Below are 20,902 nucleotides of genomic sequence, written 5' to 3' on the forward strand. Positions count from 1 at the left end.
TACCTTAGCTGAACTGAGATTTCAGAATTAAGTTGTTTTAAAGCCTCAGGACAGTAATTTCTTCTTCTTCCTTCTCCCCCCCTCCACCACTACCACCCATCCTTTCCTGATGTCCAACCTCAAAAGGATTCTGTCTCACTTGAAGCAAACAAACAGGGCACAGCTCTTTTTTTTTTTTTTTTTTTAAAAAGCTTGGAAAAAATACTGTTCTTTTCCTTGCTAAGAAATAAACAGGCTAAACAGTTGAGTCTGACAGAAGTGTCCTTAATTAATTAATCCACATTATTTTGAGCATTTTTTTTTAGTCAGTCACCAGTCTCTGGTTTGTACATATCTTCCCTTCTAAATTGTGAGGTCATGCTCGCTCTGCTGTCTTCCAGAGTGGTTACAGCTCTGTGTGCGATGAAAATATATTCTCCTTTCTACTGTCTTCTAAAAACACCACCCTATAAACCCCTTAAGCTCTGTAGTCTTTAAAAAAAAAAAAAGGGTAATAACCCTTTTATGTATCATTCTATTTGAGTATTTACTCACTCTCATACTTTATTTTCCTCAAAAAAGTAAATATAGGAAAAAAGTAGCTTCTTTTTTTCTTTTTTTTTTTTTTTCTAAAGCTGCCTGACATCCTCCATGATTCTGTGTCCTGAGCACAACTTTAATCCATCAATTGGACACGAGCTGAGTCCCAACATAATCACTGGGCAAACCACTTCAGTAATCCATCGTTCAGCTTTTTCACATGGACAATGAGGTATGAAGTCTTACCACTATGTGTAAAAAAAATTTGAAAAGGTTTAGAAAAAAAAAAAGTGCAGTGTACTTACCAGCACTTATTTGCTGTTTTGGTATATGATATATACTAAAGTGATTTATGTAACTTAGAAGTATATACAAATGCTTGAACTAGTCAGTCATAGCTTATTCCAGTTATAACTATTGTACCACAGCTCAACAGAACTGAAATTTAATTATCGATTAAGGTAAGATTTCTAGCCTATATGTGTCTGTTCTGGGTTATATTACCTGCCATTTGGAAATAAGGGTGTAGGGCCACGGCGTCTCTTACTACAGCAAGGCCTTTAATAGCAATCACAAATAAATTACCAAGTGTTTGTGGGTTGTTTTTTTTTTTCCCTCAGTTGAAGCGTTTTGTGCTGTCTTTGCTTTTAATCTTGAATCATAAGGAAACTGTAAACAGAGTCATCATTTGTGCTCATTTGTAAACCAGATCTCTGGAAGGAAATCAGGCTAAGTGCAGCATTGAACTGCTTTTCATGGCTATAAGCTAGTTAACAGCAAAGAATCATGTATGTATCTTTAATTAAGACTTTTAAAAATTCTATATGGTGATTTCTTCTAAATCTTTTATTAAAAGTCTGCTGAAGGAGAGGAGTTAGCTGGCATTTCTTGAGCTGTGATCCAATACCTTCAGTTCACCCAGACAAAAGTCTGAGACAAAAAAAAAATGCAGACAGGTTATGGGTTATTCTAAAGTTATTCTGCCAGATTTTTTTAGCAGCTATGTTAGAAACTCATTCAAATGAGTTAATAAAAGAATTTGAAGCGGTATGTTTCACTCTGGAAGCAGGTAAGCAGTGCAGCTCTAAATTTAACGGTATTTGCTCAAAAGCACACAAAAAAAGAACACCTTCCCAGTTTTGGATGACCAAGCAAGTTAAACAGAATTCCTGCAGATTGCCCTTCAAAATAGATGCCTAAATGTCATGTGTCATCACTGTAGGTAGCAGCACACTTAACCTGGTTAGCTTATGAAACTTAGACCTGTACAGCGTAGGGAGAGCTGAGTTGCCTACAATTATAATGCTTCCCCACTAGAGCTGCTACACCCCTATATTGCTGTGGTGGGCAATAACTCAAGTTGTATATTCTGTGCCCATGTACTTTGGCATTTCCCCTACCTATATTGGCGTGGTTTGGGCATCAGCTGATACCATTCAAAAGTTTAGCAATTACGTGCTGGTAGACATCCCTCTAAAGTCACATAGGCTTGAGTATTCAAAGAACAGACTCAATTCTACAGATTTAAAACATACCTGTCATTCACAGCTTTTGTGCAGACATGATCAGTTCGGGGCTGGGGGGAGAATCTCACTCATATTTTCTATTGCTTTGCTTCTTGTAGGTCTTAAGAACAAAGCGGCTTCTGCTCAGATCGGTCTTTTTAGTTGAACACTACGGTGAGAGGAACTCTACCTAGACTGATGGAATGAAGAAGATATAGATACACTTACTTTTGTCTCCCCTCTGCTGCCAACTCAAGATGGAACAGAAAATTGGCTTCTTAACATAAGTAAGTATTAATAACTTTTTATTAAAAGGCAGATGCAGGAGACAAGAAATAGGAATATGAAGATTTTGAGTAAATAATTTTAAGTGCAGCCATCTTATATTAAGTCAGTCATCTATGCAAGCTTCCTCCAGAAATGCAGCACTCTACTATGCATTAAAAATGTAAGTATTAAATAAACAAACACTTAAAAACTGAATAATTGTTAGCAACTCTATGTAATTACTTTCTCCTTGGGTTCATATTCAATTAAAACAGAGTTAAAACATTGTGAAAGCCTAGTTTAGATCAGCTTTGTTATTTCCACATTATAGCACAAGAGATTTGAATAAACGTAGTAGTATTTTATTGATCACAAACATAATACTTCTTTTAGCAATTAAAATGCATGATGATTCATATGAACAAAGTGAAAATAAAGCACAACAAAAAAAATAACTTCACATTTTTTCCACTTCATTCTTAGTGTAAGCAATAAATACAATGCTATAGCCTCTATTAATCTTATTTACATAGTTCGATACACGAATGGTGCCTGGTTTCCAGCCCAAATGTTTCATAACATGAAAAGGAGTACGTGTTGCAGCATTTCTACAGCCAAATACTCTAGTAGATCATCACAATGAAAAAATACATAACATAAATGCTACCATTAAACAAACAACTGAGGGCACCCTGCAATGCAGCATTTTATTAATTGAAGACAGTAGCATTAAAAACAGACACTCCTTCTCATAGAATACTAACATGCTGGTATTACAGATACCACATATAAGACAAGTATTTCTGTAGCCCCTGTAGATTGACAGAATAAATCCTCACTAAATAACAAAAAAATAAAGAGCAAATACCAACAGCTAACTGTTTGCAAGTTCAGAGGAATCTCACAGCCCCACCAAAGCAGATGTTACTTCCAGAGAATACAGATAAGGACTACAACATTCTGTAAAGTAGAAAATAAGCCATGAGAAATGAGTATGAGGATTTGTTTTTAATTTATTGTGAGACAGCAAAACATTTTAAGAAGCAGACTCCTCTCCTAGTTGTATAGGAACTGGAAAAGGTGAGGTAGGAAGACAAAATAGGGAATTTATATTTTCCAATGCAAAATAGGAAATAGGTTAGTTAACCGCGTGAAAAGGGAGGAAATGCAGCTCTCCTATGCCAGGTAATCTTCCACAGCTACAAACATTTGCTTGCACATCCAGCTGGATGCATGTTTATTTTCCAGAGTGAAGGCAGACGTGTGCCTAGAAACATGGTGTGATTGTCCACCTAGAAGTAGGATGATTTCTATGGAAAAACAACTTTCTCTCCTAAATTACCATTACATGTTCCTCTAAGAGAACAGGGAACAATTAGCAACTAGTACTTAGCCTATCAATTTTTATCATTTAATGCAATCAAATTTGAACTGCCTACCTGAAAAGAAAGCTTAATTCAAAATCTTATCTTGTAACACACTCTAAACTGTCACATCTTTTAATTAAACAACCCACCAGGTACCATTGAAATAATTGTCTGATAATACGTCATAAAGGACTTAAAACCACTTGTAGATGGACAGATGTCTGCCTGGGCTTTGGTTCTCAGCTGGTACCCATTGATTCTGAAAATGGAACTCAAGACAGATGTACCCCAGCTGATGATCTGGTCCCCCAAGTGTAAAGCTGCTATACCAGCAGAGCAGGGATTTGTCTGCACCACTAATATTTTCAGAACATTGCACAGATTTTAAGTAACACTACATCGATCAGCAAGCAGAGTGATAACCTCTAATCATGTTGTAGTAGATACCATTACTGTATTCTTAGAATTAGACATTGTGACATCTGACTGCCAGATTTCATACTATTCGGAAGTACAGAAACCAACCGATTTTCAAATCCTTCCCATCAATCAACCAGACAGCCTTGCAGAACAGAAATCTAAATTTGTGCATCCTATCTGAGATTCTATATTATCAAACTAAATCATTAATAAAACACTTTCTAAATTCAAACTCCATACATAAGAACTGTAAAAAACTATGGAAAGGTGCAAGTGGTGTGAACTTACCGTATCCTCTTACTGTTTCCCTTCTAAATACAAAGCATTATGCAGTCACAAACTACTAAACACTGTGACAGCAAATTAACTAGATGCTAATGAAGCTTACAGAAAGGCTACTGACAAAAACGTGTAAATGTTAAAATCAAGTTGTTCATATACAAAATTATTTAAAACTGAAGTGGTCTCAGAAAGAACTGTCTTTTTTTTTGACTGGCTTACACGCAGCAGATATACATTCATTAGCTTAATAGTCTATCAACTCCAGCATCTACTTTTCTTCTACTTTGTTTTGGGTTTTTTTCCCCACTTGAAGCAAACTTACCTGCAAAATAAACCAATAAAACCTGTTTCTGCTTTTGTGATTTTTAGTAAGACTTTTCTAAACTCACCTGATAGCATGTCCTCGTTCTTGAATATTTTTTGTCGTTTCACCCAAGAAAACCCTTTCTTTAAAGCGTAAAGTATTACTAAACTATAGAGTGCTATAAAGACATATTTTCTCAAGACCTTCCTGCCAACCTCTTCATTTTCAGTGAGACCTTTATTCACCAGTAGAACCAAAGAAACAACTACTAAAGTACTGTTCTAAGCTAAGTAACAGAGATAGAGATTCAGAATCAAGCACTCCAAAATAATATGAAAATTCTCAATCCATAATGTTTTGAACCTTTATAAAACAAACTTTATATTGGATTTTCCAAGTAATGACAATTACTAACCTTAGTTTGCTTGATTAGTCTGAATCTCACACTCTGGCTTTAAAGGTAGTATGTCATTTGCGCTGCGTTCAGTCTTGCATGCTTCTCTCAGTCAAAAAAAGCCACAAAAATTAATCAAAATTTTGCCCCAAAGATGAACAAATAAATTATCAAGCATATGGCCAGGAAAATACTTAAAAATTAAACAAAACAACAACATGACTACAACAAATTCTACACGTGATCTTTTCCCTGTTGAGTAAATTCCTTAAGCACACAGTGAAGTTCCATCAGCTTCAATTAGGTATTAAGTGCAAATCCTTCCAGACGCTATTCAGCAAACTACTTTTCTTTATGGCAGTAAGGCCTCATTGATCTGCTCTGTGTTAAAGCCAATAAGAAACTTCCATGAACTTGAGGAGGAGACACTCCTGTATGTGCAAAAATAGTTTAAATAAAGCTGCTCAAAGCTTGCTGTAAAATATTACATTGCAGTACAGAAGTGGAGTCTCAGACTTGCACTGGTTGATTTCTCTGTGCTTGATTTAAAATAATGGAAAAACCAAACCAAGCCAAACCATCGATATCTTTGAGCCTGTTACCTCAGACTATCTGTTGGGCTTTTTTGACGGTCAAATGCTGGACACAAAATTAGCCTGGACAATCTATTGCTATTATTGCACCTACTTTAACCATTTCCCTTTGTTCTGTTTTAGGTTGAATTAAGACAATACAGTATGGTATTTACACTCTAAGATTCTATAGGCAAATGAAGTGGCTTCAACACAACACAGTCTTATACAAACTTCCAAGAAAATAAGAAATCCGTCATTGATTCCCTTTGTACAAAAAATTGCCAACTTTGTCTACATAGTAGAAACTGAAGAGGCAAAGTTTGTATCCTTATATAAATGCACATACATATATAGATGTATGCATGTACAGATGTCCATACTATATAGATACACAGAAACACAAACATATGTATATTTGCATACATATGAAAAATGTGTTGGTTTAGTTTGCATCATTCAGGAGAAAAAGACCACATCCCAAGTTAGGTAAAATCCTCTGGCCGTGAAGTCATTCAGTGAAACTTGGAGTTCAGGAGGGTAAGCACACCAGCACAGCCCGAGCCTTTAGCAGTCAACCATACAGCTTTTCAGTTTTTAAAACCACACTCTCCATGTCATGGTAGCCCTTCCCATTTAAATGTTCGCTGGTGCAGTCGTGATTGTAGCTGTAGCCTTGAACGTCGCTGATTGACGAGACAGTGTAGGAAGCGGTGCGCATAGCATCTGAGTGGCTGAAGCTGTGCTCAAACTGGATTTTGTACTGATTCCAGTGCCGTCGCAAAACAGCTTGGACCTATGCCGGGAAACACAAAGAAGTGCATGTAAACCACTCGGGAAGGTATCGCTGGACTTCATTCCTTGAAGAATGAGTGCCATAATAAATGTGTCTAAGCAAAGGAGGTAGTAAGGCTCACTAATCCTGGAAAATGGAGTACCTACATGTCATCTGTCACATGAGATATTCTGAAAGATTTATGAGTTCAGTAGGCACTATTCTTAGGCAAATTTGGTGTGAAATATTTACATTTTACAATTGTAATGTACCAGTTGCTCAGGAAAAGCACAGATTACAGGATGAGCAGCAGCAATACAATTTTCTGCTTTCTCTCCTGTGCACTGAAGTCCAATGTGGACGGATCAGCTTTAGAGGTGAAAAAGGTCATTTCTATTCACCTTTATACCCAAATGGCCACGTCCTCAGCAGCTCTAAGTTCTTCTACTCTCAACAAACCATCATTTACATTTGCCATGGTTTTGGCACAAGAAAGCTTTTCTTAATTTCTGACCATGCCTTAAATCAAATGAACAGAAGGACAATTTCCCAAAGTCCATATTTCTACCCAAGTTAAAAATAAAGCTGATAAAACAGCTGAAGGCCCCAGCTGGTTTACATGTCTCCACTGAAAGGATGTTATGTTTGTCATAGCCTTCCTCTCCTACAGTATGGTTAAACACCTGTGCCTATTGGATTGATGGAAGTGTAACAGTCATGAAATTCACATGCAATTAATTTTTCAGTGAAGATGCCAAGTGAGGAATGCTAAGAATGGTAATAGCTATTGTTGCTTTTGCAAAAGATTTTTTTTTTTTTTAAACGTTAAAAAAAACCCCTGCCTGATCATGAATATTTAATTTCCTCTTCAGCCAAACTCTGTACACAAAGTATTCCTGCATTGACTTTCCAGAAATGCTGGGGGCACACTTGACACTCACATCAATCCAGCAGAGCACCCCAAATCACAGGCCTCATTCACAACCATGACCTTCATCTCACTTTGTCATATACAAAAGAACTAAACGGTGCACCGTGATTCCCCCAGTTCAATGTTGATACTGCGGGTAAGTATTGTTAGGATTTTCCATATGTCTTCAGGGTTTCTTTTGGGTTTGCTTTACATGTCCCTAACACAATGGCTTCTTTAGTCTAATTTTACTCTGGCTTTAATTATGAAAAATAAAAATAAATAGAAGAAAAGGGATGTAATTTTTAGACTTCCTGTAGTCTGGTATCAGAATCCTCTGTTTAAAGGAAACCTTCATATTTCTCAAAATCCTTACAAAGAAAACATAAAAACGTAAAGGAACAAGTCTCAACTGAGTAACTTAAGAAATTAGTATTTTCGAGCAAAGGAGATGCTCTTTTACTGTTCATAAAACCATTTCAATCCACCCAAAACATCTAAACACAACTCTACAAACACTGAAGAAAAATTAAGTGTCTTAATACTTCTGAGAGTCTGATCTTACTGCTCTTCATATCAAAATTCTGTATTCTTTCAAGTCTAAATGGAAAGTTCTTATTTCATCACAAGAAAATTTTTATTAATTAATTTGCATTGCATACAAATACATAGCCTTAAATCTTCATACATGTTGAGTCTATTTCCTGTAATCCCTCACAAAGCCAAAAGAACCAGCATAATCAAAATTCCATCTTTCCCAAGAAGAAAGCTTGGCATTTATTTTTAAATTGTATCAATCAGTCTATGCATATCACTAAGCTATGTTCCACTTGATCTCCTTTCCATAGTCAATTACCTTAATAAGATTCATGTTTTATTGTAGACACACATGCACACACACACAAAAAAATTTGAGCAATTTTCACATTAGACAACCTAGGCTTGGGATGGGGAAACGTCAGTAACTAAATGGCTTAACCAAGGTTAAAGAATTCTATTGGCAGAGCTGGGAAATAAACTAGACTTGCCAAGTCGCTGGAAAGCCTTACACCAGGTTCTCTCCCACACTTCCTCCTGGTTTTGCACTCCTTCAGTGTGCTTGTTTGCTCATCTTATTTGCAGTTGCTAATAATATTTGTAGACTGGTCCTAAAGGATATCGGTCCCCACAGCTCCAGAGAGCCATCCGTGGCCCTGTGAGACAAGTGCCTTTGGGCTACTTCTAGGGAGAAAGCAGGCTGTTGAGCTTGTGCTCTGGCCAGTGACGGGTGCTATAAATAGTGTTTCCTGTCTGGGCAAACCCTGTTTCCTCTCTGCCCGCCCCAGTGCCCATCGTGTGCAGTTCTCACTAAGCTGCATATTCCTGGCATTCTTCCCAAAGCCTCTCTGTTACTGCTGAATCAGTAGTTCACCTCTGTCCTACTGCACGTCTATTCTTGTAGCATGTTACATCCTTTCGTTTATTGTTACTGCCTTTCAGTCTTCTCTAAACTGTCCAATCAATCATTTATAGAAGAAGATGGGAAAAATCAATGAGACAATGAATTTTCACCACTAATTATACTCTGTTTAACAATATGCGTGTTTACCCATGAAATGAAACCAGAACTTTTATCACTCCTCAGCTTTGAGCAGTTGCAGAGAGCTGTAAATCCAGCTTAGGAGGGGTAGCACTTTGTTACAAGAAAGATTATTAAGCAATGCATTTAATGAAAAAAAGTAATGGAATAAATATAATTGTATTTCTCAGTCATTAATAGACATGCTAGTTCCAGCTGGAAGATTCTTGCTTTCTTACCTTCTTATTAGTTAACAATGGCTCTTTCTGATGAGTTTTCATGAAGGGCTCCTTCCAGTCAGCTCTTTCTTTAACATACTAGTAGCTTGATGGTCAATAGAGCACAAATTAAAGAGCTCAGTAGCCAACAAGGAGAAAAAAAACCCACACCACAACCTCGCCTATTGATAGAGGGATTAAACCCCGCAGACCAGAGAACGTAATCTTTACTGCAACATTTCTATAGACCAGTGGAAGGAAAGAAAAAAACCCCAACCCCACAAGCCTTACATGGATAAATTAATAGCTCAATAGCAATCTTTCTTATCAGAGCTGTGGGACAAGCCTCTCCTCTGCCTGCAGCCTGTGTGACCCCCCAAAGGCCGCTCTAGGCCAACCCCAACTGGAAAACATGGGGAGGTACTCAAGAAGCATCTTGCCCTGTGGGAGCAGAATGGGAGTGCCTCCGGGAAGCCTTGCCACAGAAGACAACGATGAAGAGTTTGCACGTACGTCCTTGTCTGTAGGATTTTCGTGACAAACAGCTGCAGTGCAGTTAGAACTGGGTTTGACAGACCATCCCTGTCTGTACCGCTCAGGAAGTTAGCTAGCAGATGACTTTTATTCCTTTTTGGCCAGAGGTGGCCTGTGAGCCACCACTTGAACAGGGTTTAGCTCCTGATACTTGGTATAGAAAACATTAAAAGGTACAGTAGTGGGTGGAAAAGGCTAAGATTTAGATAGAAATTAGTGCTTTTAGCATTTTTAATTGCTCATACCCCGCTGGCAAAAATCTCTGCTCCATTGTCAGTCAAAGTGTCGCTTCCAATATCAGTATTCACTTTTAAAGCACAGGCTTGCTGCAGGCAAGCGTTAACAGCCCTCTCTGATGCCTGTCATTTGTACAGTCTCTAATGAGGTGTTGCTATGACAGATGATGATAAAGCAGCTTCTTGTACACAACAGCTAAGCCACAGTTGCAGGCTTTGTTCAGGCATTGTCATGACAGCAGCAGACTAGAACGGCAACAGAATACACGTGTGCCTGCAGGCTCGCGTGCCAGAGGCAGAATCGCTTAGTAGACAAGGGAAACACTTTTTTTCCTGTGCAGACATTTTTTCCTAACTACACTGTCATTCTCCCCATGGATTTCCTCACCGATACAGTTGTTTATAAAGCAGTAAATCCCTTCTTGAACAAGATGTCATAAGGAAAAAAACAACAACGTAAAGAGTGGTCATTGAAGCACTGAATCCAAAACTGATTTAAAAAGCATAAATTTCCACTCTATAGAGAGCAAATGCAGACACGTATGTTTAACTGACAAAGTCAAGGCATAAGGTCTAAAAATTAAATGCTGAAATTAATAAACATTAAAATGACTAAATCACCCTTTTGACAGTATCCTGCCCGCAGATGTTCAAGATGTGATTAATCTGTTACCGTTTGTAGGAGTTGTGGAACTGCTCAGCCCACAGTGAATTTAGGATACTGAATTAGCGGGGTGACTCGGGCTTGCTTTTATTGCACAGCAGAACAGAGCGTGTAAAAAATATAAGTTTGTAACAATGGAATTGTAACAGATACAATTCTTACTGATTATATCATATTTTAAAATTAGGGTTTCTACTTATTTAAGTAATGAAATAGCCTCAGGATCCACAAGGATCAGAGGGCAGAGCTGAGCAGTGGACAATATTGTTTCATAGAAGTTCCTGGGGTTTCAAGTTCCCCCCTGCTTCTGCCCCCCATTTTGCACTGGAGCAGAACAAATTCTCTTATTCTTTCCAAATATCTGTTTTTAGAAGGCATTCTGAACTATAATATTTAGAAGGGAAAGAGTGTGTGAAATATCAGTGTTCAATGTGGGGAAGTGATCAAATCAGATCCAGAATGCTTAATGATGCGTTCTGCTTTGAATCAAATGTATAATAAACAGGGAGTTCAACCTGGATCTACTTTGTGTTAAAACCAGATCAAAACCACTGCCCCGTGACCACTAACCTGTGAGAAAACCTCTCTTCATCCTTTCTGCATCCTTGACAAAAAAAAATCATTGAGACTTTCACATTGCTGGGGGGGGGGGGGGGGGGGGGGAGGCGGGGGGGATAAAACCAAACCTTGAGCCCCCATGGAAGTTTCACTGCAATTCAGTCAGCTTCCGACTTAGGAAGAGGTGGAAGGGTGATCTGCATGAATCAATTCTAGTACTAGCCAAATATTTACCTGTAAGTCCATAACCCTGTCCAACACCATCATACAAGCACACTCATACAATTTTATAACATCTGAGAAAAGAAACTAAGGGTTCAGTCACATGAAAACATCTGGTTACTCCCACATACAGCAACCACACCAAATGCAGAACAAACAAACAGATGTGTAGGAACAAAGTGTAGGATTGTAATTGTTCCTCTGCCAAAAGGGTTGGGGAAAAATTACCTTTTTTTTTTTTTTTGGTTGGGGGGTTTTGTTCATTTGTGTTGGGGTTACTGGGTTTTTGCAAGCAAGGGCCATATTAACGATTTTGTATATACATTTTTTAGCCTTTCTACCCCTTTGATCTGTGGCACTGTAAGCCCTGTAAGTGTACTTTCTGGAGCTTGGGGGCCAGCGTTTCTAGATGAAAGTCACTGTTTGCGCTCCAGAGTTACTGGACCTTGATCTACTCAAGATAACAGTAAAGCACCAGGATCCCTACCATAAATTACTGAAATATGGCAGAGTCCTCTAATGTAAGAATAAAGAAGTTTCTTCTTGGAATTGAGTGGTGGTGGTTCCTTAAAAGTGCACTTCTTATTCAACACAAGTTTCTGACCCAAGCACCATGAGCTATTAAGTTCTCATTTTTTGAATGATATTTTTCAGCAGTGCTAAAAAACAGTTTTCCAGATTTCAGCCTAAAATTTTCCCAAAGAGCTGTGGTAACAGCACAGCACCCCAGCACAGCACCAGGGATGCAATATGCCCTGTCCTGCTGAAGAAAGATTAGGACAGTGATTCTCCAGGGTAACAGATGCTATGCAGCTTCTACCATAGACAATACACCTTCTGCATATTGAATTACGTTTTACTTTCATGTGAGAATTTATATCAAAATGACAAAGTGTCTTCAATCCCTTATATAATCAAGAGACACGTATACTGCTCAGCACGAAAGTCAGTCCTAAAGTACGTAATGCCACAAAGGATGGTGTAGTCTTTTCCCAAGCTCTGCTCTTGGCAGCCAGATTTACTTTTTAAATTTTTTACCTGACAGATTTAGAAAATTAAAACAATATAGTCAAAAATTACCATCTCCTTAATTGCTGAAACAAAACACAGATATATAAAAAAGTATTATAAATATATTAAAAGTTGTTACTCTACCTCTCCATTAAAAAAGCAGAAAATTGTAGCCACCAGCAGACCCTGTAAAATAAAAATAAAAAGATTCTGCTTTATTTCACATGCGTATGGATTTTTTTTTTCCCTCAGGTTTGAGATAATTAGAAGTTTCTGATAAAATTCAGATACAGATAGCAAAGAAAATGTAGTACAAATCTAAACTTAGTGAATTATTTCTAAAAATACATTACTAAAAAGTATTGAGCCAGCTATCTACTGTAGTACGTTTCTTTCCTGTAAGAAATGAAAGTTCAGCATCGTGAGAAAGTTAGTTTACAAGAATATTGCAGAAAAGTCTTTAAAAAAGTAACACGATCATTTCTCCTTTATTTGCTTCACCTGCCAACTTCTATCTAGCTCAAGCGAGCAAGAACTGTCTAATGCTTCCTACCTGGTAGTGCATAAGGATGTGCATCACATAGTCATACACTTCCTCAGCGATCCGGCCTTCTGGTCGCCATGGAAACAGCACAAACTCAATGCCAAGGAGTGGCACCAGAATCAGGGTGGCTCTCACTGCCTTCATGTACAGGTTGGATTCTGCCTTGTGGGTGTCCTTCAGCTTCGTTATCAGAACACGAACGATATTGAGCAGGAAGAAAAGATTCACCTGTCAGAAAAGAAAATGACACTGAAGATAGCCTGAAAAGGAATCCCACACACGGTTTTGTGATGCTAAAAACTAGAAACGCAAGCAAATTCATACTGCGTAGATAGCATTGTGATTGTACGACAACCATGAGTTAAAGCTCTTTGAAAACACCTTTCAGTAACTGAGAGTGGACTCTAACATCTCTTATCCACATCCATTCCTCTAACTCATTAGGCAGCTGTCCATCCCGGTAACTGTTGGTCTTCCAGTGCCAACAATCCACGCACCTTTCTCTCTGCTATCACAGTAACAGTACACAGGTGAATGATTAGCTGCTTTAAAATGATTATGTCTTTTTAAGTTGGTAGTCTTCTCTCTTTGTGTTTAAATATGGTTCTTCAAAAAGCTACATTTTATTTTTCAAATATGAATTTGACAAATTTATAAAGAAAAAAATCAGATTAAAAATAAAAATAAACATAAAATTGCAGGCAAAATGCTGCTAACAAGGAACTGTGTATACTCCTGTAGACAAATAGCAGATTTAATGTTCTCACAGCGGCCGACGGTTGGATTTGTGAATCATTCAGGAGAACTGCAAATGGGGCAAGCACTGAGGAGATGCTCTACATCATTCTCATACACTACTGAACTCGATTATTTCCATAGCTATTAAGGTTTTTCTTGTTAACAGCGGTGCATACCTGTTCATGCCATTTCACAAAAAAAAAAATATCCCCAACTGAAAACTGTATCTTTCAACATGTGAGCTCTCATTGTAAGCAACCACAAAACTAATACACACATATGTGTACATATATGCGTGTATATACACACCCACCCCCAAAGAGACGAAGGACGTGAATAACCAGAGCAACTCCAACGTTAGCGATGATTACACCATATCGTCATCTCCCATGCAATAGTGGCAGCCCCTCACAGGAACTGGAGTTAGAAGAGACCTCAGGAAGTCAGCCAATCCCCTCACCTTGCCTGAGGGCACAGAGCCAAGAGAATGCTGCGTAGGGGAGCACTATGGAAGGGAGAGACCTAGAGTCTGGTCCTACCTCTGGTCTGTCCTCGTCAACAACTATCCAGTGACAAAAGGGGGAAGGAGAAGCCAGCAGACAAACAACTCCCCTCTAAAAAGACTAGGAACTCCTGGTCTTGGGGGAGGCCTCTGTCTTCCCGTAGGACAAGTGCAAACAAGGAAGCCATTTCGGAGCATGTGTGTCACCATGTCCTCCACAATCCTGGCAGAATTCTTTCATCTTTCATGTCAGTTAAGGTTTTCATGATAAACAGCTGTGTACTGTTATAGCAACATGGCCCTTGACAGATATGTGATGTTATTTATATTCTACTTACATGCTATTTAAATCATTTTAACAGGAAATTGTTTTACATAGGAAACCACTGCATGAATTTCTCCTGGAAGTCTCCAGCTACCTTTAAGTTTTGTTTAAGCAACCAAGGTCTTCTGATTCTTTCTCAGGGATTTATTTAGACTTTATGCAAGCCCACAATCCTCATCCAACTTCCTATTGTACACATAGACAATAAGTCCTTCCTCCATTTCTATATTTAATCCTTCTCACTTAAATCTATTAGTTCAACATCGACATCTCTCAAACCCATAGTTTTCAGCCCTCTCGCCTTTGGTAGCATGGCTAATTCCTGTATTACTGTCCTAAATATTAACTGAAGATGAAAGTTGCATGAGCCAGGAGTAAAATACCACCAATTTCATTTACAACATGCTGAAATGCACAGAATTTTCCTGATCCTTCCACTTACCCACCAAAACCAAAAAGCACAGACATAAGCACACAACGAGTTTGCAAATAGATATTAGGGCAAACAGAAAAGATGAATGAGGCAGAGGACAGAGAAGAACAGTACGAGTGTCAGTACAAGTATGCAGCACCAATTTTTGATGAGTATCTCTTCTGCCACAAATACAATGAGATCAGGATGAAGTGAATTCTTATCGACGTGATGAAAACAGGTCTTGACTTGAGCAAGGAAGTGAGTAGATTTTTACATTTAAGTAAAAGCAGGCAAGTGGAACTACTCGCATATGTATTATCATCGAATTGACTGGTTTGTAAAGCCCCAAAGGAGTCCTGTTGTGCTAGCTGCAATATGAACACATAGCAAAATAACGGTAGCTCCATGGTGACCTGAACTGGGCAAATGAACAAAAATGGGAACAAAGGCAATCCCAGATAAAAAGAAATGTTGGCGTCTATACTGGGAACTTAATAGAATTTAACTTCTGCCTTAAGAGTGTCAGTGAACTTAGCTGAGCTTGTAAGTCACTAGGAGCTGCAGTTCTTGAATTCAAACCTCCTCAGGTCCCTGATATTTCTACTCTCTCCATGTTGAGTTTGTGCTAAGCAGTATGGTAATCCTTATTAGCATGTAGGTTTAAATCCTGTTTAAATTCCTCCTTGGGATAAACAGACCATTCTTAGCTCAAGAAACTCAGATATTCTTAGATACTGGCTGGTAGCAATTGCTTGGCTTTTAATAGTTATGCAGCTTCAGATCTGAGCCTGCCTGAGCCTGGCTTGCTTAGGCAGAACACCTGTATGTGCTTATAAAGACAAGCTTTACACCTGGCCTGTGAACATTTCCAAGGCTGCATGTATGATGCTCAGCATTCAACTTCTAAACTCTTAAGTCTTGTTTGTACTGAGTCCAGCTTAAAGTCATTAAATAGGTCAGTGACAAAGCTAGCAGCTCCTGGAATTCCTTCTAGTATACCTTCACTGAGTGCACTTACTACTTCTGCTGAAAGAATGTGCATCTATAAAAGGCTCTCAGTGTAAGACACCAATGCGTAACGTTATTATAGGGCAAAATAAGCATCCCTGTAGTATTATATATACAAATAGTGGCATAACTAAATAAAAACCTACTCTTTCAGCAGCACCAATGCACACTAAATCACTAAAGCACTGGCGCATCTGAAATCAACACTGAAATCACTGCTGCTTTCACCAGTTCAAACTGGTTTTTCACACTCCCCTCCATTTTGATTAATATTTGTCTAGTGTAAAAACTAACATCACCCTCTACTGTTTCATTCCCACACTATTTCTTTAATTGTGGCTGCTTAGCCAAACAGTTCTAATTAAATGGTCAACTGAAGACAATTCCAATCAAAATGCACCCTACGTCTGCTCCCATTTCCCGTTTCTTTGGCAGGGATCTGACCGCAGTTATGTAAGAACAGGGACCGTAAAAGCAGGGTTATTGTTAACTTTATGTAATTGTAGGATTTTCAGTGATGTATGAGAGTTAAACTCGCATTGGCTTCTGCCAATTCTCCCTGGCACCCACCTGACAGTCCTCCTCATGTTCTTTGAGATCTTGCTCCTGCAAGTAGAAACAGTGTCTTCTCCCCTCATTATCTAATTTGCAGCTTAATATTGCTGCTTAAATGTCTACTAAAGCAGGTCATGGTTACTAAAGTGTGAAAATTGTATCTGGCAAGCAAGCTGCTTAAGCAAATGAGGGTTCTGTTCACAAAGCCTAAACACATGCATTTCATCTGATGTCTTCATCCCTGGCTTGTCTCTTCCAAACTGACATACTGCATTTTTTTGTTACCAGAAAGGAAAGCAACTCCTTTAAGGTACTTTCCCATCACAGACAAGATGTGTATTTGTGTTTAATCTGTGTTGTTCCTACCTGGTTTTCAAATAAATTTACTGACTATACTGAGGCAAGAAAAATGCAAGAGAAACACCTTCAGTCTGTTCAGGACAAATATAAGACTACCAAAGGTATACATATTTGAAAATTGCAAAGGGAATAGACACAGATTCTGCCCAGAGAGGCAATTATTATGCCTCCAGGAAAATCAAAGGACATTCTTAGTGTTGCCTTGAACAGAAAGCAGACTTGACAGTTTGGGACTGACCCAGTACATTTGAAATCAGTAGGAGCTTTGCCACTGTTTTCAGTGTGACTTTGTGGAGGCCACAGCTGGGAAGGAGAAAATAATCTTACATCTTAAAATGAGGTCACTTCGTGGAAGGTGGTATAGTCTCATAACTTTTACACAATATTTTCTGTTGTTACTTAAACAAGCTCTGACTAATACAAATTATATCTCAGCTTTAAAGAGCTTTACCTAAGTGATATATCTGTAAAGAGACACCTGGACAAAGGAAGTAACACCCCACAAGGTAAGGCAGAATAGCATACAGTTTCTGGGTGAAATGCAGCACCACTGAAGTAAGCAAAAGAATCCTATCCTTTTCTGTGAAAACAGGATTTCACCTTCTGTGTAAATTTGAGAGAAGAAAAACTGAAAGGATTTATAATTGATTTTAAGTTTACAGATTAGAGCACTAAAATGTCTTTGCATGAACATATATGGCAGACCTGACTAAGAGGACAAGGAATTCTCAGTGATAATTCACACCGTAAGGGCCATTGGATCTCAATAATGGTTTCAACACAAAATGGTATCAACACAACCTTCAAAATATAAGTTCATCAGTTAATTTCACTGTAAGTGAAAGTGGGAGTCACAAGAACCACATGATTTAATGCAATGGTTTTCAGGGAGAATTCTCTATGCACAGAATGCTCTCTGGAAATATTGATTAACAATTTAACAGAAAAGGAAGTTCGTGTAGATCAGAAACTGAAATTATTTCTAAAAAGTTACTTAGAGTTTTCATTCTTAATGAATTTCCTTGCATGAACTGAAAAGCCATAAGAAAAGTCAGCAGACATATACAATACCTTTGCCAGATGAGATTGAAGTCTCTGTTACAACACGAGATGACTGCAATATATATAGACAGCAGCCATTTCAGATCCTATATAGAATGCCTCTACACTGCAGCATTCTCTGCATTATGCATTCATAGATGTTAATTGTGTAGACAGTTGTGTGAGTAGGTATATGTTAGTATTTTCTTTTATTGTGCACCTATTTCAATTTAGGAGTAATCTATTGACTGAATTTCATAGGTTAAATTCAGTCCTAGAATAACTGAAGTACGACATTGATTTTTATACAGTGGAGTCTTGAGTTACTTGCCTAGAATTTAATGTCCTCAGTATCAAACACTGGCATAACAGAGCTGGCATTAACTTGGCGTGCAGGACAGAACACTACGCTCTGAAAGTTCATGCGGACTAATGAGGCAGAGCTGCCGCAGTACCCTGGTGGCCAGAGCACACATTGCTAGATTAGTACCAGAGCAGGGGCAGGCACAAATACTTGCGGAACTATTTCCACTGGTTCTTTCCCAAGGGCCTGCTCTAGTTTCTCTCCATCCTGTGTTCCAACTCACAGTCAGGCCTGACATTCAAGCATCCTCTTTCTGAACCCCAGTGAGGTCCTGCCTGGTAGCTGCTTGCCCATATTAGCACAGTGACACAATGATGCTCATAGTAGGGTCAACCTGGCAAATGGCCTGGGCAGTGCAAAAACACTCTCTGCTAAAGAAAGGACTTGAACGCACCCCTCCAGTACTCCAGATAATATTTAGTCCTTCCTTGTCACTAGCATTTAAGTGGAATGATAATCAACACTGCAAAACCTGAGTTTCTCAAGGGACGTGGGGTACAGGTCCTTAATAATGCCGAGACTTGTGTATCTGGTGTGTCTAAGGCACCTACTGGGTTAAGCAAGAATCCTGTGAACGACAGTGACCTCTAAATCTTAGCTTTAGGCTCTTACCAACTTTTTAAGCCTGTGAAGAACAGCCAGAAAACAAATAAGAAAAGCAAATTATTATCTGAAAAATGCCTACCAACAGAGCAGCACAAATGGGGCCATGGATGATGTACAGCAGATGAGTATCAGAGCTGATCCAACAACTAAAGAAAACAAACAGGGAAAGAAAAAAACATTTGGCATTTTAGTATCTGTTGTATTCCTTTTTTTCCCCTTAAAGAAAAAACAACAGTTTTGCATAGAAAGTTGAGATGCTACTTACTTGTCATTGTAATATAAACTTCTAGCAACGGCATGTATGCAGGCAGGGATCAGTGGAAAACCTGTGAAGAAAAAACAATGTTTTCTTCATATATAAGCCTGGCAAATAACTAAGTCAACTTGCATCTCTTGCAGGAATCTTCTCTATTTTCACCTTATCTAAACTACGTAACTGCAGAGCAAATAAAGTAACAGGGACCAATCCTGTTTCTATTTTCTCAGAGTTATTTCAGAGAAGTATATGAAACCTTATTCCCACTGTCTTGCCAGAAATCCATACCAACACACAGAAAGAAAAGGCAAATCAAATTATAACTTTTTAGAATGAAACAATCAATTTTCATTAGCACAGATGTTTTTCAGACTGCAATCTGCAATAAAGCTAAATAGGTAAGTAACATTAAAAAGGTGATTGCATATATGACCATAACTTTAACAGTATGATTATCCATGTCCTCACTGCTACTTGCTGGGTATTCAGAAAACAAGGTCACATGCAAAAAAAAAAAAATAAAAATTTGAAAACAGACTCTGGCAATCAGGCTGAATTCAAAATATGAAAAGAATAAACAAATTCATTATCTGGGGTCCTTGACACTCTGGTGGCACCTAATTTTAAGAAACTGCTGAACACCTATGATCTTTTAACCCCATGTCAGTTGTGTCTGTAGTGGGACGGCTAGCGACCCAGGTGCCCAGACACATTCTAGCTGAATGTGCCAACACACTGAAGCTGAGGAGAAAGCCCTCACTTGCACTCTGCGAACACGCTGTTGTGCATTATCTGAAAAGACCAGGTTTGGCTGCTGAGTTTTCATACTGATATTACTTGAGATCTTCAGCTACAGCTATTCTGTATTGGCTTAGTGAACAATACAGGTCAAATGGAACTGCTGGAAAAATAAATCCTTGGCCATCTTAACTCAGTTCTGACCCTCCACCCTAGACATGGCGAGACTTCTCTGAAAACAAACATTCATTCCTGAATAAACATCTTCGAGATGAGGAACAATGAATAATTACTTCTTAATGTCCTTTTTATAATAGGAGACTATTTTCTCTATACAAAGGAGGAGTCGCTTCCTGCCTCCAGAAATGCATAATCTCTCTTTCAGCAAAGATAGAGGTGCGTACAACTTCCTACATTAACATTTCTAAGCCTGTTAAAACACTACAGACAAAGAGGAGGGGTGTGTCATCGTTGTTCAAAGCTACCAGCTCAGCGAAGCAAAGGTACAGATGTTCGGATTCTCATGAAAAGGAAGAAGAGATTGCATTGGCTTTAAAATACAGAACGTGAAATTGCATACCCCAGCCAAGAAGGTAATACCACATCAGGTGTTGTTTCTCAGCAAAAACTGCCACCACAATGAGAGTATGCAGATAAATGCCTTCACACAGCATCCAAAAGTAGTTGCAACCCATTAGGTACAGGTAGATGAACTGTGACACTTTGCAACTAACCTGCAGAAAAAAAGCAGAGTACAATATAAATTTTTGAGTTGCAAAAATCTCAGAACTTTATTTGCAAAATGGAAAAAGATACTGCTCAAGTCAAATGTTAATGTTTATTCTGATTTTCACTACAATTATGTTTTTAAAATGCTTCCAATACTTCCAATTTTAACCTAGTCAGAATTGCACTTAGGGCCAGTTGAGGACCTGCACAGTAGGTTCTGGAAGGGAGCTCTCTTGTTGGCATATATTTGTGTTTAACTTCATTCAGAAGATATTCTTCAGTTGAAATGTTAAAATATAGCTTATTCTGAAAACTGAAATGTGAGGTTGTGAAAAAGGAGCAATAGTTAACTTGCACATTTGGACACAGTAGATATTTTTTTTCCTCGTGAAATTGCTGTGTGTG

General features: G+C 38.4%; 1 protein-coding gene across 2 annotated transcripts in view; it reads right to left on the minus strand.

Moving 5' to 3' along the window:
* Positions 1-2,637: 2,637 nt before the first annotated feature.
* Positions 2,638-20,902, minus strand: part of CALCRL (calcitonin receptor like receptor) — a 73,721-nt gene continuing 55,456 nt past the window's right edge. For both annotated transcript variants that reach the window (XM_075756131.1, XM_075756130.1), the window contains 6 exons: positions 20,349-20,502; positions 19,040-19,100; positions 18,854-18,920; positions 12,870-13,088; positions 12,461-12,502; positions 2,638-6,426 (listed from right to left, as the gene is read on the minus strand). In XM_075756131.1, coding sequence (XP_075612246.1) covers positions 6,205-6,426; positions 12,461-12,502; positions 12,870-13,088; positions 18,854-18,920; positions 19,040-19,100; positions 20,349-20,502 — 765 coding nt within the window. In that variant the 3' untranslated portion in view covers positions 2,638-6,204. The remainder of the gene's footprint in view (positions 6,427-12,460; positions 12,503-12,869; positions 13,089-18,853; positions 18,921-19,039; positions 19,101-20,348; positions 20,503-20,902) is intronic.

This window comes from Balearica regulorum, chromosome 6, assembly GCF_011004875.1.
Source record: "Balearica regulorum gibbericeps isolate bBalReg1 chromosome 6, bBalReg1.pri, whole genome shotgun sequence".
NCBI classification, from domain to species: domain Eukaryota; kingdom Metazoa; phylum Chordata; class Aves; order Gruiformes; family Gruidae; genus Balearica; species Balearica regulorum.